Consider the following 27,058-nt stretch of genomic DNA (forward strand, 5'->3'; position numbering starts at 1 on the left):
AAACAATTATGTGAGAAAAAATGTGAGTATTAAATGAATTAATACATGTAAAAACACATAGAACCTGACATATATAGAGTAAAAATTTAGTAATTATTAGATATTGTAATTAATTTTATATTTCCATTCATTTGGGTCTTATTTAATGTCCTTTAATTAAGGTTTTGTAATATTTTCCATAAAGGTCTTGCACATCTTTTTTAAGGTTTATTCCTCGATATATTATAGTTTTTGTTGCTGTTGTGAAGGGATTTTCTTAAATTGCATTTAATAAGTATCCAACAATTTTCTTTAGCTCTTTTATTAGTTTTTCTCAGTAGGTTACAGATTCTCTTGGATTTTCATATAAAATGTCATATTATTTGCATTTAATAACAATTTTGTTTATCCTTTCCGACCTCATAACTCTTTTTTCTTTTGTTGTGTAGGTTAAGAACTCTAGTAAATCTTTGAGTGGAAGCAGTGGTAGTGGTCTTTTTTGGTCTTGTCCTGACTTTAAAAGGAATGCTATGTTGTTTACTCTAGATTTTTGTTAGATAAACTTTGTCAAGTTCAGGAACTTACCTTCTATTCCTGGTTTGTTGAGAGTTGTCCTGAGTCTGTATTGAACTAGATTACTATTACAGTTTTTTAAGTCACTTTTTCAAAAGTTACACCTACTCTTTACCCCTGAACAATTTAATTTAGCAGTTTTTATTAAACATACTTTTACAAATATTTAAGATTGTCATATAGAAAATGGAAAGAAATACTACTGGCTCCTTCCATCTTCATGTTGAGAAACAGAAGCACAAAGATTGTCCTGTCAGAAATCATTCGCCTCAGTGGACATCAAAACATAGATTTGACTTCAAGATTTAGTGACATATTGGCAATACAAAATATATGGAGAGGAATATTAGATATAATTTCTTATTTTCATCCTCTTAAATATTAAAATTTTTGATTTGGGACTGTTTAGAGGAGGGGAGCTAATTATGTATAGAAAGGTTGAAACAATCAAAAATTTAAAAGCCAGTAGTGGTGTATAGTTTGGTTGTACAGGCATTTCTCCTTCAGCCTGTTTTCATGATGTGACTGGGACATGGTAAGATTTGGTCATTAGAAAATATTATTTTCTTAAATTCACTACTTTCAGAATCATGATAGAGAATCAGCTTAATTATAGTAAAAAAGGAGGGAAGGAAAGAGCATAGATAGATTTTCTTTGATGAACACAACTTATTTGCTTGATCATAACATTGGATAATAGCAGCAATAAGTATTTTTACTGTGATGATAAGAAAAACATGAAGACTTCAAATTTAAGCAAAACCAGATGTAATCAAAGTGTGTTTTGTTTTAGAACTATATATATTTAAAGCTATTTATTACAATACTTTTTAAATTCATTGAGTAATATGTGTTCAGAATCTTTTGCTGATAAGGTGCATAATCAAAAAAAGTTTGAAAAATTTTTCCTCTAGTTTCTAACACTTTTTTCCCCATTGAAACAATTACTTTTATAATTCAGTTGTTGATATTTTATATTGATGCCAACTCTAGAATTATTGCAGAAAATGATATAATAATATTATCAGTACTCATGTTTTTAAAACCTGTCTATTAGAGCTGTCTCAAAGCTAATTGTTAAAAATAATTTCAATTTGCAAACATAAGTGATTTTGTTTTACCTACTATTTAAACCTGATACAAATCAGATGTTCTTTTCCTTTACAGGTATAATATGGTTTATATAAATCCATTATATTTTATTAACATCTAGATTAATATAAAAGATTAAATTCAGGTGTAATTATTCTCTTGGTTGAAGTATTTTTTTGAGAATAACTTAATCAATTTTAGCACTACATACATCATACAATTTGATATAGGGCTTGTGTTTTTACAGTTTTCCTAAACAGATCTAAAATATGTTGTGTATTTGATATATTTGTATTAAAAATTTGGTATAAATAAATCTATAGAGACAGAATTAAATTAATGATTATGTAGGACTGTGAAAGGATAGAGGGATTGAGAGGTAACTGCTAAGGGGTTTGGAGTTTTTCTTTTTGAAGTAATGAAAATGTTCTAAAATTGATTGTGGTGATGAATGCACAACTCTGTGATTATACTAATAGCCATTGATTGAACACCTTGGGTGGATTGTATGGTATGTGAATATATCTCACTAGAACTGCTAAAAAATAATATATTTAAAAAGACACAAAAGGAAAATATTCATTTATTTTAACATTAAATAAATAGCAAAAAATAAAGATACTTTCACATAAAAAAATTGAACTGACTGATTTGTCATCAGTGTATGAAGATACATACATATCTAATTTCCTTCTTGTGAATGGTTTGGCATAACTGTGAGCTGTTAAATGATAGTCATAGTATGATTCTTTATACCAGTGTTTTAACTAAAAATATATCTAATTTGGCCACCTGTTTTATTTTAGCGAAGAGTAGCCAGAATTCAGCAAATAGAGAAGGATATACTTCGTATACGACAGCTTTTACAGTCCCAAGCAATGGAAACAGAGGTTAGTAAATTGTCTTTTTTGTTTATGGGTGTATAATAGGTAATTATTCTAAGAAATGAAAATGTGTAATTAGTGTAAATCATTAAAATATAAATGTTCTTCTAGAGAATTGAGACACGTCATAACTTTTTTTCATGAAATTAAAGTAACTGTCAAAAACCTTGACTACTTTGATTTCTTTATAACTTCTAGGCAGTTAAAATTTAAAGAACAGCTTTGTCTGTAGGTGAGTATAAAGAAGAAAACCTACATGGGGCTTAACTAAAATATTGCCGAATACGGAAAAGGAGTGCTACATATGGGAGACTCAGGAAAAGTATATTTTCTGGAAACTGTTTCTTAAGTCAAGTATAGAAAGACTTGTCTCTGCAACAGGAGCAAATATTTGTAGGGAAACAATGATATAGGATGAAATGGAGAGGAAAATGTGGTAAGAAAGGACTGCAAGGAAAAAAAATTTTTTAAACTGAACAGTAAAGAATGGAATTGTTCCAAGGAAAAATTGCTCAGTATTTGGGGACAAACTTGAGAAACATCAGTGAACATCAATGGAAAATTTCTAGTGAAGATCTATATTCAGACTCACTATCCCAGACAATATAGAAAAAAAAAATGAAAATGAAGAGAGAAAATACAAAGAATGGAATATCAGTATACTGCTGCTTTCTAAATATAATTATAAAAACATAGCAAAACATTTATTGATATTAAATGCTTATGATATACAAAAATAGTATGCACACTTTGATCCTATTTTTGTGAAGATACACACACAAACATTTATGTGAGAAGTAGTTTGAAAAAGCAGATAACCATTGTTAATGCTGCCTTGTTTTTCTAGTTTGGTCTTTGTTTTGTAATTTTTTTTATACTAAATATGTAATAAAGAGAACTTTTGTATACAGAACAAATTTTGTGTGTCCTGTCATCACCAGCACATACTTTCCACTTCTGTATCCATGTTCTAGGAATATTTGCTTGAATCACGAACAGTTCTGTTGTAAACCAAAGATTTAGTACAAACACATCTATTTGCATGAAAGACAGTCATTTCTAATGTTAAAAATATAATTTTTGAAAGAGTACAGTCCAAAGGTTGATTAGTTCATTTATTCTTTTTAAGAATGTTTTCGTCCATGCTTGACTTGTTTATAGCTTAGGAACTTTGGTCTTAGTATATCTGTAATTAAAACATGTAGAAACATGTATTTGCTAAATAGTGCAAGTACAATGTAATCGTCATATTGTTAAAAGCAGTTTAACCTGGCTGTCTTAAGCTAATATCAGTTAAATCTTTGTAATATAAGGAATAAATGTCCATTTTGCATTGTTGATTCTTATATACCAAAAAATAGTAGCTTTTTGCTTCTTTTTCAATTTATTTTAAGTTCATCGGCATCTTGGTATGCAGTATTCTCGTGTCATGGCTCTTTGGTTTTCCAGTATAGTTTATCTGTCTTTTTTTCCTTGATCAGACTTGCTACAGTTTGTTTTTAAAATTATTTCTCATTTTCTAGTAGCAATTCTCATTTCCTGGTACTGTTATAAAATTATTTCAGGTTGGAGTGTTGGACTTGTTCATGTTTTTGTATTTGTTCAAAACCTTTTATTCATGTTATTGGATTGGGGGCAGATGTCTGACATTATGATCCAGTCTCCCTATTTTCTTTTGTTATAAAAATAGTTATATCAGTCATAGCCTGAAATGGTTACATTTAGAGTATCAGTTTAGTGAATGTAAATTGAAGGAAAGTGCCATGCCAAATTTAAGAAAGAATCAAAACACTTCTTGTGGAATTGCCATATAGCTCAGCATTTGCACAACTAGGTATCTATCCAAGAGAAATGAAAACACATGTCTTCACAAAGACTCTCATGTGAATGGTTATACCAATATTATTCATAATAGCCAAAAAAAGAAACAATACAGATACCTATTCACTGGTAAATGAATAAACAAAATGTGGTATATCCTTACAATGGAAAACTGTTCAGCAATAAAAAGAAAAACTACTGATACATACCATAACATGGATGAACCTCAAAAACATGCTAAGTTAAAAAAATGAGATACAGAAGACTACATAGTATATGATTTCATTCATAAGAAATGTTCAAAAAGGCATATTTATAAAGACGAGAGTAGGTTAGTGGTTGCTTGGGGCTGTGGGTATGAAAGAGGATTAACTGTAAATGGGCAGGAGGGATCTTACTGGAATGATGAAAATGGTCTAAAATTGGATTATGGTAATGATCATAAATTCAGTAGACTTACTAAAAATTATTGAATTATACACTTAAAATGTTTTATGAATTTTATTACTGTACTGCTTTCAATTTTGTGATATATAAATTGCATTTCAACAAAATTATTTTTTTTTAAATATTTAACTTCTGCAGCCTAGTGTAGGAAATCTTGAGGAAATTGTCTAGCAACTGTAGAAATGAAAAAGCTAGTTGGGATTGTTCTTTCACAAGAATCAGCAGCAGCTTCTTTTGCCCTCAGTGTTAGCAGTAATTTTGTATAGTGCCTGTAGCCTAGGATCAATGGAAGAATAAAGGGAAGTAAATAAGAAAAGAGGAAGGAGGAAAGAAAATAAAGATAGTAAGTGTTAAATATTAGTTTTGACTCTGGAGTCAGACTGCCTGGGTTGTAATCCCAGCTCTGGCTCTGCCATTTACTAGGTATGTGACTTCAGACCAATTATTTATCTTCTCTGTGCTTCAGTTTCCTCATCTGTAAAATAGGGATAATGATAGTTATATATCTCACAGAATTGATGTAATGATTAATAAGTCAATAGCTGCCAAGTGATTAATGCATACGAAACTGTTTTGTTTTGTTTTGTTTTTTCTTTATGATATTCACCATCATCACCATCATCAAATGGGCCTGGCAGTCCTGCAGGCCTACTATGTTTCTCTGAACCCTCTATTCTACCTCTATTGGAAATGATTGTTTCAACCCTTTATTAATTCCTCCAACCCCCTTAGGGGATAATTTTACCTCCTCCTTTGCAGAGAAAATAGAAGCTATCGTGGGAACCACCTCTCCTCCCTACCAGGAAGCATTCTGCCTTCTCTCTTGTACTTTTGATTCCCAACTCCTGTCTTCTCAGGAACTTTCACTCATTTCTTTTCACTTACATATTTATTTATATTCTTCTGTGGCACCTTCCGCTGCCATCTAAACATGCTCAAGTCTTATCTTTAAAAGCATAAAATGCTCAACAATAAAAAGACAAACAACACAATTTAAAAATGGGCAAAAGAGACGAATAGACATTTTTTCAAAGAGGAAATACAGATGGCTAAGAAAGCACATGAAAAGGTGCTCCTCTTCACTAGCTCTTAAGGAAATGCAAATCAAAGCCACGATGCAGTGTCATTTCAGATGTGTTAGAATGGCCACTATTAAACAAACAGGGAACTGCAAGTGTTGGAGAGGATGTGGAGAAATAGGATCATTTTTTACTGCTTGGTGGGAATGTAAAATGGTAACAGCTGCTGTAGAAGACAGTTTGGAGCTTCTTCTGAAAGCTAAGTATAGAGCCACCCTATGATCTGGCAGTCCTGCTACTTGGTATATACCAAGAAGAACTGAAAGCAGAGACACGAACAGACATTTGTACACTGATGTTCATGGAGGCATTATTCACAGTTACCAAAAGATGGAAACAACCCAAATGTCCATCAACCTATGAATGGATAAACAAAATGCGGCATATACATACGATGGAATATTATTCAGCAGTAAGAAGGAATGAAGTCCTGAAGCATGCGACAACATGGATGAACCTTGAGGACATTATGTTGAGTGAAATAAGTCAGACACAAAAGGACAAATATTCTATGATCTCACTAATATGAACTAATTATAATATGTAAATACATAGACATAGAATCTAGAATATAGGTTACCAGGCTAGAGAATGGGGAGCATTTGCTTTATAGGTGCAGAATTTTTAACTAGGTTGAATTTAAATGTTGGAAATGGATAGAGGTGATAGCACATTATCATGAGTATAATTAACAATGCTGAATTGTATGTGAATGTAGTTTGATAGGGGAAGTTTAGAGTCACATAAGTCATCAGAAGAAAAGGTTAAAACATGGAAATGTATAACAGTAAATCATGTGGTAGATGATGACTGTGACTAATAGTACAAATATAAGAAGTTTCTTCTATGAACTAAAACAAATATATGACACTAATACAAGGATTTAATAATGGAGTGGTATATGGAAAGAATGTACCTATTGCAAGCCACCATCGACTATAGTATACAGTAATATCTTAATATTCTTTTATCAATAGTAACAAATGTACCACACCAATGATAGGGGTATTTAAGGGGTATGGGATGTTTTGGATTTTTTTCTTTTCTTTTTTTTTTTTTTTGGAGTGATGGAAATGCTCTAAAATTGATTGTGGTGATGAATGCACAGCTAACGTGATGATACCGTGAGCCATTGATTGTATACTTTGGATGGATTATATGGTATGTGACTAAATCTCAATAAAATTGCATTAAAAGTTTAAAATGAACCTTGCTCAACTCCACATCTGCCTACAATTATCTTTCTTCCTCTCACCTTCCCTCACTCATTGTCTTCTCCCAATTCCACTCTAAAGGTATTTCTAGACTCCAAGTCTATATTTCCTCCCCCACTATTCACTCTACAATCTAGTTTCCCCACCCATAGTTTCCCTGAAATGGATCATCATCTATGATTTCCATATTAATTAAATGGACATTTTCAGTCTTCAAATTGACATTTTCCACATTGTTGACCACTTCCTGTTACTTGAACGACTCTTCTTGACATCTTTGACACAATACTTTCTTGATTTCTTCCCACCTCCCTGGCCTTTATAGGCTCATCTTCATCTGGACATTATTGTAGACATTCCTTGGGACTGATTTCTCTTTTCCCTGTATTCTCTCTCCCAAAGACAACTTCATTTAATTTTAGGGCTTCAGTTTACTCGATATTCTGTCAGCTCTTGTTATGGGTTGAATTGTGTCCTCAAAAAAGATATGCTGAAATGCTAACCCCTGGTACCTGTGAACATGACCTTACTTGGAAATAGGGACATTACAGACAAAATTAGGCAAGTTTAAAGTAAGGTCATACTCTAGTAAATAGCTTTACTTTGCAGCTGTAATTAGGTTAAGATGAGATCATACTGAATTAGGCAGGTCATCTTCCCATATGAGTGGTGCCCTTTTAAATAGAAGAGGAAACACACAGACACAAAGAAGAAAACACCATGTGACGATGGAGACACATAGGGTAAAGAGAGCCCTGAAAATACGGAGGCAGAGAATGGAGTTATGCTGCCACAAGCCAGATGATGCCTGCGGCCACCAGAAGTTGGAAGAGGCAAGAAAGGATTCTTCCTTATAGTTTCTTTCTTTCTTTCTTTTTTTTAGTTTTTATTTATTTGTTTTTAATTTTATTTTGAAATAAATTCAAACTTGCAGAAACAGTTGCAAAAACAATACAAACCCCATACACAGAACTCCATCATACCCCGACCTCCCTCCCCCGATACCCCAATCCACCAACTCTAACATCCTGTCACACCATCATTTAATTCTTTCCCTCCCTCCCTCCCTCTCTCCTTCCCTCCCTATCATCCATCATCTATTGCTCTGTTTTCTGAACATATGAGAGGAAGCTGCACACATCCTTGAACAAACACTATAATTCACATATACATTTCCCAAGAACAAGAACATTCTTTTATGCGATCCCATTAAGCACAGCTAAGAAGTTCAAGAAATTCAACATGGATACACAGCTTACATTCTGTATTTCCTTTTTTTTTTTTCTTTTGTCCCAACTGTGTCCCTTTGAGCCTCCTCTCCTCCATCTTCCGATCCCATCCAGGATCATCCTTGGCATTTAATTGTCTTTATCTATTTAGACTGTCTTTTTATTTTTTATTTTTTTCACTTGTGGAAACATATATACAGCCTAAATCTTCCCATTCCAACCCCTCGCTAGCATTCCATTAGTGGGATTAATCACATTTAGAATGTTGCAATGCTATCACCTTCCCACCATCCATTACTAGAATTTCCCCTTTATGCCAAACAGAAACCCTACACTCATTTCTTAACTCCCCATTGCCCCTTCCCCCACTTCTCACGACCTATACTCTACCTTTCATCTCTATGGTCATATTCTCTGATACTTCCTTTGTGTTTACCGTGGAGCATAAATTTAACCTCTTAAATCCATAACAATCTTGTTTTTCTTTGATACCAACTTAACTTCAATAGGACACGTAAACTATGTGTTCCTACACTCCTCCATTCCCCCACCTTTATGTAGTTCTTGTCAAAAATTACGTATTTTACATTGAGTCCAAAACCACTGATTTATCATTACAGTTTATGTATTTTAGATCCTGTAGGAAGTAAATAGTGGTGTTACAAATAAAAAATATGGTAGTATTGATATTTATATTGACCATGTGATCTTTACTGAAAATCTTTATTTCTTCATGTGGTTTCAGTCAATTGTTCAGTGTCCCTTCCTTTCAGCCTGCTCAATTCCCTTTAGCATTTCTTATAGGACTGATCTACCAGTGATGAAGTCCCTCAGCTTTTGATTATCCAGGAATGTTTTCATCTCCCCCTCATTTTTACCCTCCAGGTGTTTGTGAATTTTCTAAGTCTCTGATGGTTATTGACTTCTGTTTGTATTCCATTGTGGTCAGAGAATGTGCTTCGAATAAATTCAATTTTTTTTTACAATTTATTGAGGCTTGTTTTATGTCCCAGCATATGGTCTATTCTGGAGAAAGATCCATGGTCTATAGAGAAGAATGTGTGTCCTGGTGATTTGGGATGTAACGTTCTATATATGTCTGTTAAATTTCTTTCTCTCTCTCTCTCCTTTCTTTGTTTCTCTGTCAGTAGGGCTCCCTTTAGTATCTGAAGTAGGGCAGGTCTTTTATTAGCAGAATCTCTCAGCATTTGTTTGTCTGTGAAAAATTTAAGCTCTCCCTCAAATTTGAAGGAGAGTTTTGCTGGATAAAGTATTCTTGGTTGGAAATTTTTCTCTCTCAGAATTTTAAATATGTCATGCCACTGCCTTCTCGCCTCCATGGTGGCCGCTGAATAGTCAGTACTTAGGTGGACGCTGAATAGTCAGTACTTAGTCTTATGTTGTTTCCTTTGTATGTGGTGAATTGCTTTTCTCTTGCTGCTTTCAGAACTTGCTCCTTCTCTTCAGTATTTGAAAGTCTGATTAGAATACATCTTGGAATGGGTTTATTTGGATTTATTCTATTTGGAGTTCACTGGGCATTTATGCTTTGTGTATTTATATTGTGTAGAAGGTTTGGGATGTTTTCCCCAACAATTTCTTTGAATACTCTTTCTAGACCTTTACCCTTCTCTTCCCCTTCTGGGACACCAATGATTCTTAAATTTAGACGTTTTATTTTATCTGTCATATCCCTGAGATCCATTTCTATTTTTTCAATTTTTTCCCCATTCTTTCTTTTGTTCTTTCATTTTCCGTTCTGTGGTTCTTGAGGAGGCTGAGTCATTCAACTTCCTCTATTCTTGTATTATGAGTATCCAGAGTCTTTTTAATTTGGCCAACAGTTTCTTTTATTTCCATAAGATTGTCTGTTTTTTTATTTACTCTTACAATTTCTTCCCTATGCTCTTCTTTATGTCCTTCATATCCTGTGCCATGCTCTTCTTCATGTCCTTTATATCCTGCTCTCATTGTTTGTCCTTAGTTCTTTGATTAATTGTGCCAAGTACTGTGTCTCTTCTGATCTTTTGATTTGGGTATTTGGGTTTGGGTTCTCCGTATCATCTGGTTTTATTATATGCTTTAAGATTTTCTGTTGTTTTTGGCCTCTTGGCATTTGCTTTACTTGATAGAGTTCTTTCCGGATGTAAAAAATATCAGTCTCTAATTTGTCAGATCTACAGCTTGGTGGCGTACACTTTCTCTAGCCAGCAGATGGCGTCCGTGAGTCACCTATTCCCCTCGAGTCACTTCTCCCAGCTTTGTCTTTGTGCTGTGTGGGGATCTGATTCTTGTGGGGTTCAATTGGTGCACTAAGTTTGGGTGTGTTGTTGGTGCTGTCCACCCTGAATGTGGGGCATGTGTCTGGGTGGTTAGGGAGGTAGGGCAGCTTTAATAATAAAACCTCCCAGGTGTTCCCGGAGATTTAAGGCTGTTGCAAGAGTCTAAGCCTTCATTTCTGTCTTGCCACAGGTTGTCTCTGCTGCTGACCCACAAGTCCTTGGTATTGGCGTAGGGTCCCTGGAATTTTGAGCAGGTCCCCCTTCTCAGCAATGCTCTTGCAGGACCTCTGCTGAGGGAAGGTTGTGCCATGTCACAAGTGCATGCCGGCCCTCCAGGGAAGCCCTGGGCCACCAGGCTGTGCAAGGGCGTTCCCAACCTGCTGTAAAGATGGTTAAATGGGGCATGTTAATTTCCTCCTTTTTGCACAGCTCTGCCTTCCCAGCTCCGGGACAATTAGCTGTGGGTGAACTAAAGGCTACTGTCCATGGCCTATATTGTGGCATGTGCGTGGTGCTGCAAGAAACACTCCCTCTCACACTGGGTTTCTTGGCACGGCTCTGGGCTGTGGGTCAGGCTCTGGGCAGGAGTGTCCCCTCCCTGCCGGGAAGATGGCTGCAAGGGGCATGGTTTCTTTCTCCTTTTGGCTCCCCTCTGCCCCCTTGGCCCCAAGACAATCAGCAGCGGGCTATCCTCCATGCCAGACACCGATGCGTTGGCACAGTCTGCTCCTGCCGTGCTTCACTTTGCGGTTCTCACCATTGTAACCGCAGCTACTTCTGGGTTTTGTTTTTTGTTTTTTTTTAAGTAAAGGGTCTAGTCCGTTTCCAAACGCCAACCCATGGTTTCCCCACACGACAGTGCAGCTGCCGGACTTTCAGCCAGCTCACTCACTTGTTTCAGAATGCAGGCTCCCAGTTTCACCAACTGCACGGTCCTTGTGGATTTAGCAGACTTTGTCTGGCTGGTACATCGCTAGAACTGCTGTTCTGGGTCACTTCCTGGTTTTTATCTAGTATTTTTCATGGAGGTGTTTTTTTTGCCCTGTCTCACCTACCCGCCATCTTAGGTTCTCTCCCCTTACAGTTTCTAAAGGGAACTCGGCCCTGATTTCAGACTTCTAGCATCCAGAACTGTTAAGACAATAAATTTCTGTTGTTTTAAGCCACCTAGTTTGTAGTAATTTGTTATGGGAGCCCTAGGAAACTAATACAGCTCTCAAATTTATTTTTCTAGCCCTGAGTTCCAGACCCCTAAGTCTAGATGCCTATTCTATTCATATCTCCAATTAGATGTCTCGTAGGTACTTTAATCCAGCATTTCCAAAACGACATTGAAGGATCTTCTCCTGAGTCCTTACTACACCCCACCCCACCCCCAATAAAAGCCCTCATCCTCCTTCAGAATCACCTATCTATCTCATAAGGAACAGAGGATTAGTTCTTGATGCTGGACCTCTTCCTCCACACCCCATGTCTAATCTGTCACCAAACCCTGTCAGATTTGTCACATTTACCTGTGTCTCCACTTCTTTTATTTCCATTACTACTTCTCTAGAGAAAGTATCATCCCACACTTGCATTAATACATTAGCCTTCTAATTGATCTTCCCTATGTTTCCTACCTACTTTAACTATCCAAATGTGACTTAAAAAATCAATTTATGTGCAACTTTTTCCATTAATATACTAGTATTAGTTATGTGGGAGCAATAGACAGGTGGCCTCACAATAATTTAGAAATAGAAAAACAAGGTGCCACACTGAAATTCAAGAGAATCGATAAGCTTTTTTTTTTTTTTTTTTACCATCTTTTCATTTTACTCGCTTTCTTGGTGCTCTAGCCACACCAGCATTGTTTGACTTCCTAGAATAAGTTGTGTTCCTTCCCTTCCCAGGTCCTTTGTATATCATCTTCTGTACCTAGAACCCTCATCTTCTATCCCCTTTTTCCCTTTCCTAGTTAACTCCTATTTATTCTTCAGGTCTCAGTTCAAACAGCACTTCCTGTGAGACCTCTTTACCAAACCCCCAAACTATAGTATATCCCTCTGTTCAATATTCTCATAGCACATTGTAACCTTCTTTCGTAGCACTTGTCAAAGTTTTAACTTTATTGTTATTTCTGTTAATAGTAGTATGTACCTTACTAGAGTGTAAGCTCTAAGAATGCATAGAACAATGTCTTGTATGCTAGCTCTCCATTCCTCGCTACCTAGTACAAGTAACTAACATAGCAGATGCTCAGCAATGATTTTTTGTCTTTAAAACATATTGACACCTTCAGTTATGTTAGTGTCACATCTTGGTGGTCTTTGCTTCTTTTGTCCTAGGTTAACTTTGTTTATCTCTCCTCTTCTTTATTTTGTTGAATTTTATAGTGTTATTTTCAGATGGCACTGTTTTTCCTTCTATTCCTAAATTAATGTGAGGCTGCATCACTTTTGTGTACATGCAAGTAATACTAGTTTATTGATGGAAATCATGTGAATTAATATTTAAGTCACATTTTAAATGGCCTAGGAATGCTTGTTGTTTAAAGAAATTCCAGTGTAAGCCATTTATAATGTAAGTATCCACTATTATGTCCAGATTTTAAAGTATCATTTTCCTAGAGCAGACACATTTGTAATTTGTCTATAAAAGTGGAAAAATTATTTCATTTCTTTGATTTTGCAGTGGTATTTTTACAATGGTTCTGAAATGACTGCTTTCACAGGATATAATCTGTCATTTACATTTCATGTAACAGATGGTGATTGCATTAGTAAAGGTATTTGGTTTTATTCATATTACAACCAAAGAGTTTATCTTTTGGTTTCTTGTGGCTTTTATTTGCAGAAGATGTGTATATATTCCATGTATAAATGTGCTTACCCAGAAGGTATCTGTAAGCATAGGTAATAGTTTAATTGTTCCATTTGCAGCTTTGTTAAATGCCAAAATCATGTGACCTTGCGGAAGAGACAATTATTTGTTCTAGTTGGGTTGTAATTCCTGGTAGTGATGTGATGTGAACACAGCTGATGGAGGATGGTGTTTCTCTGAGTTTCAGAAAATCCTTTGTCTTGTGTGGCTTTAATGCTCAAGGGACACACTTCCTTTTCCTCTTATATCAAGATAGTCAACAGCTAACCATGCTGGAGGTTATAGGGTGTAAAGTACAGTTCCATGCCTTTATAAACCTGTATAATTGATGCAGTCAAAGCTTTAAATGAAAAAAGAAAAAAACTGTGAGCTAATAAATCAAACACCATTTTTTTATGTAATTATGTTAATTCCATATTAACAGAGGTCATCTCAGAACAAGCATGAAGCAAGCTCACATGAAGCTGAGCGGCAGAATGAAGGTCAAGGAGTGGCAGAAATCAGCATGGCAACTTCTGGTAGTGGTCAGGTAAAGAAATTATTTTACTGTTGTTTTTTTTTTTATTTTAAGATTTAACTATTTAAATATTCAAAAACGAATACTGAGTGGGATGGTTCTCAGAATGGTCTGTAAATCTATTTCCTTAGTCCTGAATGGTTATCCCCAAAAGCTCTACCAAAATGCTATCATTTTTCTTTATTACTTTTAACAATAATGTTTTCACAGTTTCTAAGTATATTTTTATAATTATATTATTTATTTCTAGTTTAGTCTAAAATGATTAGTTTCAATAGGATTTTTGAAAAATGTCAAGCTGCATTTTGGTTATATATGTGATTGACCTAGTTATTATTGCTTGCATTGAATAGATTTGCTCTTTGCCTAAGACATTCTGTGCAAAGACATTTTTATTTTTTTAAATGATTATCATAAGTACTTTATTATAATTCTTGTTTTCTGTTGTATCTCAGGATTACATTAATCTGGAATTCCAGATCTTATCATTGAAAAAAAAATGTTCATCGAAAAGTAAAGGGACATTGCCTAGTCGTGTTCAACTATTATTGCATCATTTTTAGCAATATTAGGAAAGTCAACTTGATTTTTTTTTTTTTTTTTTGTAGAACCATTATTTTGTTATGCTGACATCAATTTTCTATTTTAGTTTTATTGGAATACATCATAATATGATAGAATTTTTCTTTGGGGTTTTCTGTATTCCTCCAGTTTTCTTCAGTGAATATTTTTATGTTATAAATACATGTTTTTTTAAATATATAATTACATTAAATTGGTTTTAAGATAATTTTCCTACTGTCAATATAAAAAAATTTTCTAATCTCTGTAGACTACTTGGGTGATATGATTTATAAAAAGAGTATGCTTCTATTCATTAAAATTTAAAGCTTAAAATGGCTCAGTTAAATTTATTTTACTGAGTTGAAACAAAGGGATACTTTATTATTACTGGTTAGTGTTGAACCTTAAGTTATAGGTTGTAAATTAGGGCAAAAGCAAGTTTATTTAAATAGCACAATTGAATTATTTCTCTGTGGTTTAGGGAATTGTTGAGAAAGTTTATGCATTCATAAACATATATAGAAGGAAGAAAAGTTGTCTTCTTGACAGAAAAACAAATATTTTACCACTCTTAGTGATTTAGGTCAAATTCAAACTATTATGTACTTTGAAAACCTTACCTATAAGCTAGCTATCCATTTAAAAACTAATAATCAACCTCTTTTCTCATTTCTTACATAAAATTAATTCTAAATAGATAAGATTAAATGTCAAAAATGAAAACTATTTAAAAATATAAAAAAACTAGATTTATAAAAATGTGAAGCTTTTGTATGCCAGAACATCATAACAAGGTTACAAAACAAGTAAAACTCAAGATATTTGCAAACATTTATGACAAGCAAAAAGTTAAAATTTGAGATACAAAAATAGTATTTGTAAATCAGCTATTTAAAAGACCATTTGAAAATGGGCAAAGGACATAAAAATGACTTGCAAACATATGAAAAGATGATCAACTTTACTAATAGTGGTATATAAATGTAAATTATAACACAGATGAGATCTTAGGGAACTGTTATTGGGTTGACAAAGATCAGGTAACACTCAGTCATGGTGTAAGGAAACAGGAATTCTCATATACTGCTTTTAGTTTTGTGAATTGGAACAACCTTTCTGGGGAGCAGTTTTGCAATATATATATCTAAATGTACAGTGTACCTACCCTGTGCTCATCATTACCATAGTCTAAGATTTTATGTTAATGAGGTTATCAGTCAAGACTGCACAGACATGTTTGAAGAGATTCATCATACTATTTACAGTAACAAAAAATCAGAAATAACCTAAATATACATTAATCAATAAGTGATTGGTTAAATTATCAGTTAGTCAGCTGTTGATAAGTAGTTAAATATTCAGACTCTGGAGTAAACAGGGCAGGAATTAAATCCTATTCTCCCACTAACTAGCTGAGAGAGTCACCTTAGACAAGTGACAAACTCTGAGCTTTAGTGTGTCTCCTCATTAGTAAAATGAGGATAATACTAAAACCTACCTCGTAGTATAGTTGTGAGAATTTAATGCAATATGCACCTAATATAGTCCCTTACCTATAGTAGGTATTCAGTAAAAGGTAACAGCTATTGTTGTTGTTGTTAATAACTTAATTATTTAAAAATTAACATATTTATTATGAGCCAGATGCTGTGTTGAACTCTAGAGAATAGAGAATTGGAAAGGACAGGCAGTCCCTGGCCTTATAGAGCCTACATGGTACATCTGTGCAAAATTGCATCTCTGCTTATATAGAAAGAAGTCTGTCGTTTTAGCCTCCGGCCTTGCCTTCTTTAGTATATTCTTCACATTATAATGAGTGATTCTTCCAAAGCACAGACCTGATTGTATCACTGTCTTGTTTAAACCTTTCAGTGGCTGCACAATGCCAAGAGAATTGAGTCCAGATGCTTTGAATTGCCTACCCTTGGAACAGTATTTTTCACTACTTACCCTCATTTCTCATCATTCCCTTAACTTCAGCTTTGTTTGGTTCCTTGAGTATGTTCAGGCCTTCCACATGATGTTCTTTTTGCCTAGAAATCTCTTCCACTTCAGTTCACTTGTATGCATCCTACTTTTCCTTCTTCTTGATTTAAATGTCAGTTCCTCCAGGATGTCTTCCATGTACCCACCTTCCCTGAATAGATTACGCGCTCTCACAGCATTTAGCGCAGTTTATTGTTGGTTTAATTGTCTGCCTTTTTAAAGTCCTTTAAGCCAGACTATGTTGTTCTTGCTCACCATTGTACCGAAAATAACTAGTATAGTACCTAGTACAGAGTGTTTAATAAATGTTTGTCAAATATTAGTATTATTAACTTAAAAAAGTAATTATAACATTTCTTAGTTAAAGCACATGACAAAAAATACATGTGATTTTTTTTTGATACATATGAATACATATTGTATATGCATAGAGAAATATCTGGAAGAATGTTCTTCAAAATGTTACTGATAGTTATCTCTGAGTGTTTGGATTTATGTGGTTTTTACTTTCTTGTTCATATTTTTATGTATTGTTTGAATTTTTGTCACAAGTATGTGTTATTTTTATAATTTATAACAACTATTAAACCATTTTCATTTTGGAAAAATAGAAAAATGTACTACCTTAATTTCACTTAGGTTGTCTTACTCCAGAGTTCTGTCATAATGCATTATGTTATTTATTTCAGTGTAAAGATGGCAGAGAAGATGTATTGCAAATGGTAAATCAGGGCCCAGTATTCGTTCATTCTTCAGTGATGAATTCTGATAGTGCTATGGATTCAGTGGTAACCATAACAAACATAGTAGTTAAAAACCAGCTTTGTTTACTTATTTTTTTGGCAATAAGAGTCACAGATTTGTCTACCAAGTTACTACTACTGCTAATTCTATTTACTTGATTGTTTTCAGTCACTGTTCAAAATGATACTATAACTACTCCCAGGTCCTAATGTAGATGTATTGTATGTATCTGTGGGACTGTGATTTGGTTCCGCCCAGATTCCTTTAAATTATTTCAGTAGTATCTGTGCACATGACCACCTCTTGGGGTTTGTTGCCTTGTCTTTTTATTACTTGCTCCAAAACAAAAAACACTGACACTAAGTAAAAATAAAAATCAATTGCTTTGATTTTTTTAGGGTCACAGTAGCATGCTCCAATAAAGCTCCTGTCTTGGTGCAGTTACCATTGCCATTACATGGAAATTTATTGTACCCCCTCTCTCACCTGGTTTCCTGCAGCAAAATCCTAACAGGTCTGCCCACATCCATCTGCCTCCATCACTCTCAGTCAGAATGATCTTTGCAAAGAGTAAATCACCCTCTTTATTAACTTCTCTTAGTTCCTAGAATAAAGATAATCCTTTATTATGGCCTATATAATTGGGCTTCTACTTAATTGCCAGCTTTATGTCTCGCCTTGTTCTCACCACTTCACCACACTGACCTTTCAGTAGCTCATATTCTCTAGGCTCCCTCCTTCTGCCACCTGTACACTTCTGTACCTGTTTCAAGTAGTGCTGTTCTCTTCCTACTTCACACAGTTAATATCAGTTCGTTTGTGTCTCAGCTTAAGCATCACTTTCGCGGAGTCTTGAATAGATCAGATCCCACTGTTAAAGGTTGTCATAGCATGTTCCTCTCCTTTGACAACTACCACATTTGCAGTTTTCATTTATCTATGTAGTTATTAAATTAATATCAATTTCCCCCACTAGACTGTAAGCTTAGAAGGACACTGATTCTGTCTATTTTTGTTCATTTTCATGCCCCCACAGTCCTTAACACATAGTAGATGACAATAAATATTTGTTGGTGGAATGAAGAGGACTGACTTCCCTGCTAGAAATAGGGTTTCTTGCTATGTGATTAATCTCCTCCGAAAGTTAAATGGAAAGATTAAGCCAGAAGTAAATTATTATACAGGCCAGATCCTTGCTTGCTTAGCACCGAACTATGTATGTAATTCATTTATTTGGTTCTCAGCTTTTCTGTTTGAAGTTTAGAAGCAGATCCCTGGTGACAGCCAGTAAGTTGTGATCAAGTTCAACAAATAGGAGAAAAGAGATGGAATGGCAGAGAACCCATTCTGCTGCTACTGGTCTATTAAAACTTTTTAATTACAGAAAATTTCAAACATATACAAAGGTGGACAGACTAACATAGTGATCCACATGTACCTCATCCGCTTTCCCTTCCCGTTTTATTTTTGAAGAAAATCCCAGTATCATCATCATCATTTCATCCATAAATGTTTCACTATATTTCCAAAAGATAAGAATGCTTTTTGCAAAAAAACAACTACAAGTGCCATTATCACACTCCCAAAAAACAGTAATTCCTTAATAGAATCAGCTATCTATCAGGATTCAAATTTGCGGTTGTTCCATAAATGTCATAATTTTTCACAGTTTATTTGAATCAGGCTTCTAATTAGTCTGTGCATTGGAATTGGTTACTGTGTCTTTTAAGTCTCTTTTAACCTATTGGTTCCCACTTTGTTTCTTTTATTTTATCATTGTTATTTACTTGCTGAAGAACCAAAGTTGTTTATCCCATGGGATGTTTCATAGTCTCGATTTTGCTGATAACATCCGCATGGTGTAGTTTAACATGTTCCTCTTTCCTGTGTATTTCCTGTAAAATTGGTAATTGGATCTAGAGATTTGATCAGATTTGGTTTATTTTTTTGCCATGCTGTTTCATAAATGACATTGTGGTCTTCCTTCAGGAGGCACATGATGACTGGTTGTCTCCCTTTTTGTGATATTAACAACCATTAATACTTAATGCCTAGTTCCATTAATATATTAGGCTTTGCAGATTTATATGGAATACCTCTATAAACATAAACCTCCCCTCATTTACTATTTGATTAATCCTTGGTACAGTTAGTATGGAAAAAGCAGGGGAAATGCTTTCTTTTTTCCTTTTATGTGCCAGGTTTCATAATAAGTTGAAAGCTGCTGCTACCTTTGTGGTAGAACCCTTTTGAGTTACTTTTGTAAGTGACCAAGCAGGAAGATAGAAGAGGAGTTCTGACTAGCAGATACCATTGAAACTCACTAAATCCCAACTCTGCCCAGTGTAACTGTCAGGCATAGTCCTTCTTGTTTCCTTCATCAAACATTTGAGTACCTGTAATGGTAATGAGTGTTTTAGGATGAATCGGGGGAACACAGAAAATAAACAGGTGATTGATTGTCATATGTAGTGAAAATGAAACATAATTATTCGGAGGTTCCCTCCAGCCATTCTTCTTATCCCCATTCTTTGCTCTCCAGCACATTTTTTCACTCTACTCTTAACCTTTTCCCCCTACCCCTATCTTCTGAAAGATTAACAGATAATATAAAACTCACTCATCAGTGTTCAGTGTCTGTTTATTAAGCATCTGCATTGTGCCAAGAATTGTTCTTGACCCTTGACCTAGATGCTAGCTCTATCCTCATGAAGCTTACAATCTAGAAGGTAAGACAGACAAGCAGTTTCAGTAAAGTGTGTTAAGTACTATGAGAGAAAAATTGCACAGTGCTACAGGAACATATATTAGCAGCACTTAACCTAGTCTTAGGATTAGGTTGGTCCTGGGAAAAGGTACATATTAATCTGACACCTATAAAATGATTGGGTAAATTAAGTACAGTAATCTAAGTAGAAGATGATGGTGGTCTGGGTGTTAGGGAAGAATTGACAGATTTGAAAGCATCATTTATTCAGGAAGTATCTGAGAATATTTAGGAAGTAGAATTCATAGATGTACTGATTGGATGTAAGGGTTGAAGGGGGAGAAGTTAACAATGATTCTCACATTTCTGTCAGCTAGGATGGTGATGCAATTTAGTGATAACATTAGGGGAAGAACAAGTTTGTAAGGAAAATAATGAGTCTAGTTTTAAAGATGTTAAGTTGAAAATTTAGTTTGAGACATTGAAGTAGTAATGTAGGTAGGCTATTAGTTACACAGATTTGGAATTGAGGAATGAGATGAAGAATGTTATAATTAAAGGTGTGGAAGATCTTCACATCCCCAATAATTATAGAGTTAAGAAGATGTAAACCTAGGGTAAAATCTTAAAGCCAAGGAAAAATATTGTTCTAAGAGAAAGGAAATAGTTAACAGTATCCACCATTGTCATAAGGACTGAAAAATCTCCATTGGGTTTCACACAAAAAAAGTTCATTGCTGATCCTGACAAGAACAATTTAATTGACTTTCTTCCCTACCATATCATATTAGAGTGAGTTAAGGGTTAAATGGGGTTATAAAGTATAAGAGAGCAATTTTATTTCCTCTCAAAAAGCCTGGCTATGAATTTCCCAAAAGAGAAAAGGCCATTAACTGATGCAGAGTATAGGTTTGAGAGAAAATTTAGCAATTGTTTCTCTTTTTTAAGCTAGAAGAGACTAAAATATGCTTGAATGCTGCTGGGAAAGAGCCAGTAAAGAAAAAGGTTGAAAATCCAGAAAACTAAAAGAACTGGGAAGGAAAAGGATCCTAAGCACAGGTAAGAGGATGGGTTTTAGATAGGTGGAGGGTGCCTCTGAGGTAACAGCTGGAGAAGATGGATATGGATTCAGGTAATTTTCTGGTAGCAAGAAATTGAAGAGGTTTTGTCTGATAACTTCCTATTTCTCTGTAAATTAAAAGATAAAATTATTTGTGGTAAGGGAATGACGAGCCACAGTTTGGTACAAAGTGAGGCATGTCTGAAACAGCCACTGTGAGGAAAGGAAGGAGAGCTGACTAGGGCAACACAAGGATTGCAGATGGCAATACTCAAGGCCCAGATTTATTGGTAACCTTAAATATATAAGGGCAGCATCCTCCAGGGTTGTATAATTTTCTCACATGCTCAGCAGTTCATGTCAGGATGTAGAGAAAATAGGAAATTGCAACCATCTACAGTTGCAGTGTTTCCAGTTAGGATGGAATAACTCTAGGTCAAAGCAGTGGAAAACTACCAAGAGAATTATAAAAGTGATAGATCATAGAATCTAAGCTGGAGTGTGTAGAGAGATCCATGCACAGAATGTTGTAGCCATTTTAAAGTGCCTTGGGGAAAGTTAAAGGAGATTGCTAAAATGATAGGTGATCACAATCAGAGCAGGATAACTAAATGTGTTATTTCAAAGATAATGTATTTTGGAGTAATGAAAATGGTCCAGGATATGGCCGTGGATATTAATGGCTGTAATGGAGAGAAAAGAATGTCTTTGAAGATGATACCAGAGAACTTAGAGGCCAAGGTTTCACATGGTCATGTATATGAATGTTGAATTCACCCAGTTTGATGGCAGGAGTTGATGGGGAAAGGAAGTTAGTAGCCCTTGTGCCATCGTATTCAGTGAATGAAGGAGAGTGATTAGGAGGTTGATAGGTGTTCCCGTTTGCTAAAGCTGCCATTGTGCAAGATACCAGAAATGGATTGGCTTTTATAAAGGGGATTTATTAGGTTATAAATTTACAGCTCTAAGGCCATAAAAGTGTGCAAACTAAGGCATCAACAAGAGAATACCTTCAAAAGACCAATGACATCCGGAACACCTCTCTCAGCTGGGAAGTCACGTGGCTGGCATCTATTGGTCCTTTGCTCCTGGGTTGCATTTCAAAATGGCTTTCTCCAAAATGTCTCTGGGCTTCTATCTCTCTTATCTTCTCTCAGCTCTCTATTTGGTTTTCCTGGGGTGTTTCTCTCTAAGCATCTGGGAATCCTCTCTTAGCTTCTCTGGGGCAAACTCTGAGCTTCGTCTCTTAGCTTAGCATCTCCAAACATCCTTCTTTCTGCATTTCCCAGTGTCTCCAAGTGTCTGGGTCTGTGTTGGCTCTTAGCTTCTCTCAGGGCAAACTCTGGATTACATATGTTAGCTTCTTTCCAAAATGTGTTTCTCAACTTCTTTAAGGTCCTTGTTTCTGTGCGCTCTCTTAAAGAACTCCAGTGAGCTAATTAAGACCCACCTCGAATGGGCGGGGTCGCATCTCCATGGAAATAATCAAAAAGTTCCATCCTAATCAAAAGACTAGTAAAGTCTCCCCCCACAAGACTTCATTAAGGAACATGGCTTTTGTGGGGGACATAATAGATTCAAACCAGCACAGTAGGTGATAGCACTGAGGAAATGGGAAAGGTAATTTTAGCAGAAAGAGAATTAGGGATATTGCAGGAGGGTGGAATAATAGAATGGTATTGAGGATTGAGGAAACACAACTTAAGCCACCTCCTGATTCTGAAGTCCATAGATGAGGGAGAAAGGGTTTCAAGGGGAAGTAGTTTCCTCTGAAAGCTGAGTTTTCAGTTAAGGCTGGGAAATGAAAGGAGCATTAAGTGAAAAGTTGAGAATGTATAGGTATTTATGAAGCCTGGAAGTTGGATTCAAAAAGGAAGAATGGATGGGGAGGAGAATGGTGGGAAATAGGGTCTCACACAGTTTGGGGCCAAGAGTAATGGATGATACAGAGAATTCTTACATATTTGGACATTGTGCACATCAAAGGATGTGCAACGTGACTGATTTAACAGGTCCTCAGGTTATGAAAGAGTTCATTGCGTTCTAGTTTTTTCCGAATTTAGTCATGACTTGGAAATACTTATAAAGAAGTTACAATTTCTTGTGGGTAAACAGATTCTAGTACCCCTGAAAGAAGCCAGTTGGGATCTAAGAAAAGTAAAAAGAACCAGGCAAGAGTCTCAAGGCTCAAGTTCTAGGCTTACAGAGTGTGTGCGTATGGAAAGATCCTGCTAGTATCTTCTTATAATAATGCATCTGGAGTTCTAGCTAGAAGGATTGGAAGAATGGAGTGTGTCTAGAAGTCAAGGAGATAGTTAAGAAGATACTAAGAGAGAAACCAAGATGGCAACTAGGTGAGACAGGGCTAAGGAACATCTCCGTGGAAAACACTAGATAAGGACCAGAGAGTGACCCAGAATACCGGTTACAGCGATGTGCCAGCTGGACGAGATCTGCTAGTTCCCAGGAGCTGTATACTTGGCGAAACTGGGAGTCTGCATTCTGAAACGAGTGAGTAAGCTGGCTGGAAGTCCCGCAGCCGTGTGGCAATCTGGGGAAGCCAGGGTTTGGCATCTGGAGACCGATGGGCTCTTTTAATTAAAAAAGGAAAAACCCAGGAGCAGCTGCAGGTGCGATCGTGGGAACCATGCAGTAAAACACAGCAAGAGGGGGCTGGGCCGGCTTCTCGGTGTCTGGCCTGGAAGATAGCCCGCTGCAGATATCCCTGGGGCCGGGGAAACGGAGGGAAAAGCCAGAAGCCGAATGAAACCCCGCGGCTAGCAGCTCACTCCCAGGAGAGCTGGATAAACTCCTGCCTGGGGCCGTGCCCACAGCCCAGAGCCCCGCCAGTTGTCCTGGAGCTGGGAAGGAGGAACTCTGCAAGGAGAGGGGTGTGGAGACGCCCCGTTTGGCCATTTTTGCATCAGGCTGAAAGTGAGCCAACTCGGCCTGGGGCTGCCCTTGAGGTGCAGTGCGCACTGGTGACATAGCACAGCATTCCCTCAGCAGAGGTCTTGGAGGTTTGCGGCTGGGCAGGGGGACCCGCTCGGAGATGTCAGGGACACTACACCAAGTCTGGTGGTTTGTGGGACAGCAAGAGAGAGGGGCTGGGGCTGAAATGAAATGAAGGCTTGGACTCTTGCGGTGGCCTTGAATCTCCGGGAACTGGGGGGATTTGAATATTGAGGCTGTCCTTCCTCCCTGGCCACCCGTACAAGCACCTCACATTCAGGGCGGACAGCTCCAGCAACACACCCAGGCTGAGTTCTCCGGCTGGACCCCACAAGAATCATTTCCCCACACACCGCAGGGACAAGGTGGAGAACTGGCTTGAGAGGTATAGGTGACTCACAGATGCCATCTGCTGGTTAGTTAGAGAAAGTGTACGTCACCAAACAGTGTTTCTGAACAATTAGATAGGTTTTTTTTTTACAAATTAAAAGAACCCTGTCGAGCAGAGCAAATGCCAAGAGGCCAAAAACAACAGAAAATCTCAACGCATATGATAAAACCACACGATATGGAGAATCCAACTCCAAACACACAAATCAAGTTATCAGAAGAAACAACGTTCCTCGCAGAATGAATCAAAGAAATACAATTGAGGAATGAAAACATGGCAAAGGATTTAAAGGACATCAAGAAGACCATGGCCCAGGATATAAGCGACATAAGACCCTAGAAGAGCATAAAGAAGACATTGCAAGAGTAAATAAAAAAATAGAAGATCTTATGGAAATAAAAGAAACTGTTGGCCAAATTAAAAAGACTCTGGATATTCACAATACAAGACTGGAGGAAGCTGAACAACATCTCAGTGTCCTAGAAGTCCACAGAACAGAAAATGAAAGAACAAAAGAATGGAGAAAAAAATCCAAAAAATCGAAATGGATCTCAGGGAAATGATAGATAAAATACAACGTCCAAACTTAAGACTCATTGGAGTCCCAGAAGGGGAAGAGAAGGGTAAAGGTCTAGAAAGAGTATTCAAAGAAATTGTTGGGGAAAACTTCCCAAACCTTCTACACAATATAAATACACAAAGCATAAATTCCCAGAGAACTCCAAATAGAATAAATCCAAATAACCCACTCTGAGACATATTCTGATCAGACTGTCAAATACTGAAGAGAAGGACCAAGTTCTGAAAGCAGCAAGAGAAAAGCAATTCACCACATACAAAGGAAACAACATAAGACTAAGTTGTGACTACGCAGCGGCCACCATGGAGGTGAGACGGCAGTGGCATGACATAATTAAAATTCTGAGAGAGAAAAATTTCCAACCAAGAATACTTTACACAGCAAAACTCTCCTTCAAATTTGAGGGAGAGCTTAAATTTTTCACAGATGAACAAATGCTGAGAGACTTTGCCAATAAAAAACCTGCCCTACTTCAGATTCTAAAGGGAGCCCTACCAAAAGAGAAGCAACAGAAAGGAGAAAGAGATATAGAGAATTTTAACAGAAATATATAGTACCTTACATCCCAAAGCACAGGACACTCATTTTTTTTTTTTTTTATTAAATTCAGTTTTATTGAAATACATTCACACACCATACAATCATCCATGGTATACAATCCACTGTTCACAGTTTGATAACATAGTTATGCATTCATCCCCACAGTCTATCTCTGAACATTTGCCTTACATCAGAAAGAACCAGAACAAGAATAAAAAATAAAAGTGAAAAAAGAATACCCAAATCATTCCCCCATCCCACCCCATTTGTCCTTTAGTGTTTATCCCCATTCCTCCACTCATCCATACACTAGATAAAGGGGGTGTGATCCACAAGGTCTTCACAATCACACTGTCACCCCTTGTAATCTACATTATTATATAATTGCAGGACACTCATTTTTCTCTAGTGATTACGGATCTTTCTCCAGAAGGGACCATAAGCTGGAACATAAAACAAGACTCAAGAAATTAAAAAAAAAAAAAAAAAAATTGAATATACTCAAAGCATATTCTCCAACCACAATGGAATACAAATAGAAGTCAATAATTTTTGAACTGTAACGCCACTATTTACTTCCTACATGATATAAATTACACAAACCCTAATGACAAATCAGTGGTTTTGAACTCAATGTAAAATATGTAATTTTAGACAACTATATAAAGGTAGGGGAATGGAGGAGTATAGGAACATAGTTTATGTGTCCTATTGAAGTGAAGGTGGTATCAAAAAAAAACAAGATTGTTATGGATTTAAGAGGTTAATTTTAAGCCCCACAGTAAACACAAAGAAATTGTCAGAGAATATGACCATAGAGATGAAAAGTAGAGTGTGGGTTAAGAGAAATGGGGGAAGGGGCAATGGGGAGTTAAGTAATGAGAGTAGGGTTGCTGTTTGAGGTGAAGGGAAATTTCTAGTAATGGATGGTGGGAAAGAGCATTACAACATTCTAAAGGTGATTAATCCCACTAATGGAAGGCTAGGGAGAGGGTGGAATGGGAAAATTTAGGCTGTATATATGTTTCCACAACTGAAAAAAAAAAGAAGATACTAAGACTGAAACTTAAAGAAGAGGTGAAATCTACACTGAAATGAATGTCAGGAACATGTTACATTGTGGAAGTGGGTTTTCCTTTGTTTTGTAATTTAACTTGCTGTTTTTCTTTTGTTTCAAACACTGCATTCATTATCTATTGCTGCATAATAAATTATGTCAAATTTTAGCATCTTAAAAACATCAACATTTATTGTTGTTTCTGTGGATCAGGAATCCTAGTATGGCTTAGATGAGCATCTCTGGTTCACAGTCTCTAACAAGGCTGCTTTCAAGATGTTCACTGGGGCTGCAGTTATCTCAAGGCTCAACTCAGGAAGAATCCGCTCCAGGATTAATATGACTGCTAGCAGGCCTCGGATATTCACTGGCTTTTCACCAGAGACATCAATTCCTTGCCACATGGGCCTCTCCACAGGGCAGTTCACAACATGGTAGCTGGCTTCCCTCGGAGAGAGTGAGAAAGGATGCCCAAGATAGAAGCCATAGTCTGTA

At 36.2% G+C, this 27,058-nt stretch overlaps 1 protein-coding gene across 9 annotated transcripts in view; it reads left to right on the forward strand.

The window, feature by feature from the left end:
* APC (APC regulator of WNT signaling pathway) overlaps nt 1–27,058 on the forward strand; it is a 206,889-nt gene that overhangs the window by 148,145 nt on the left and 31,686 nt on the right. For all 9 annotated transcript variants that reach the window (XM_037802249.1, XM_037802247.1, XM_037802252.1 and 6 more), the window contains exons 7-8: nt 2,451–2,534; nt 13,890–13,994. In XM_037802249.1, the coding sequence (XP_037658177.1) occupies nt 2,451–2,534; nt 13,890–13,994 (189 nt within the window). The remainder of the gene's footprint in view (nt 1–2,450; nt 2,535–13,889; nt 13,995–27,058) is intronic.

The sequence above is a fragment of the Choloepus didactylus genome, chromosome 13 (genome assembly GCF_015220235.1).
Source record: "Choloepus didactylus isolate mChoDid1 chromosome 13, mChoDid1.pri, whole genome shotgun sequence".
Classification (NCBI taxonomy): Eukaryota; Metazoa; Chordata; class Mammalia; order Pilosa; family Megalonychidae; genus Choloepus; species Choloepus didactylus.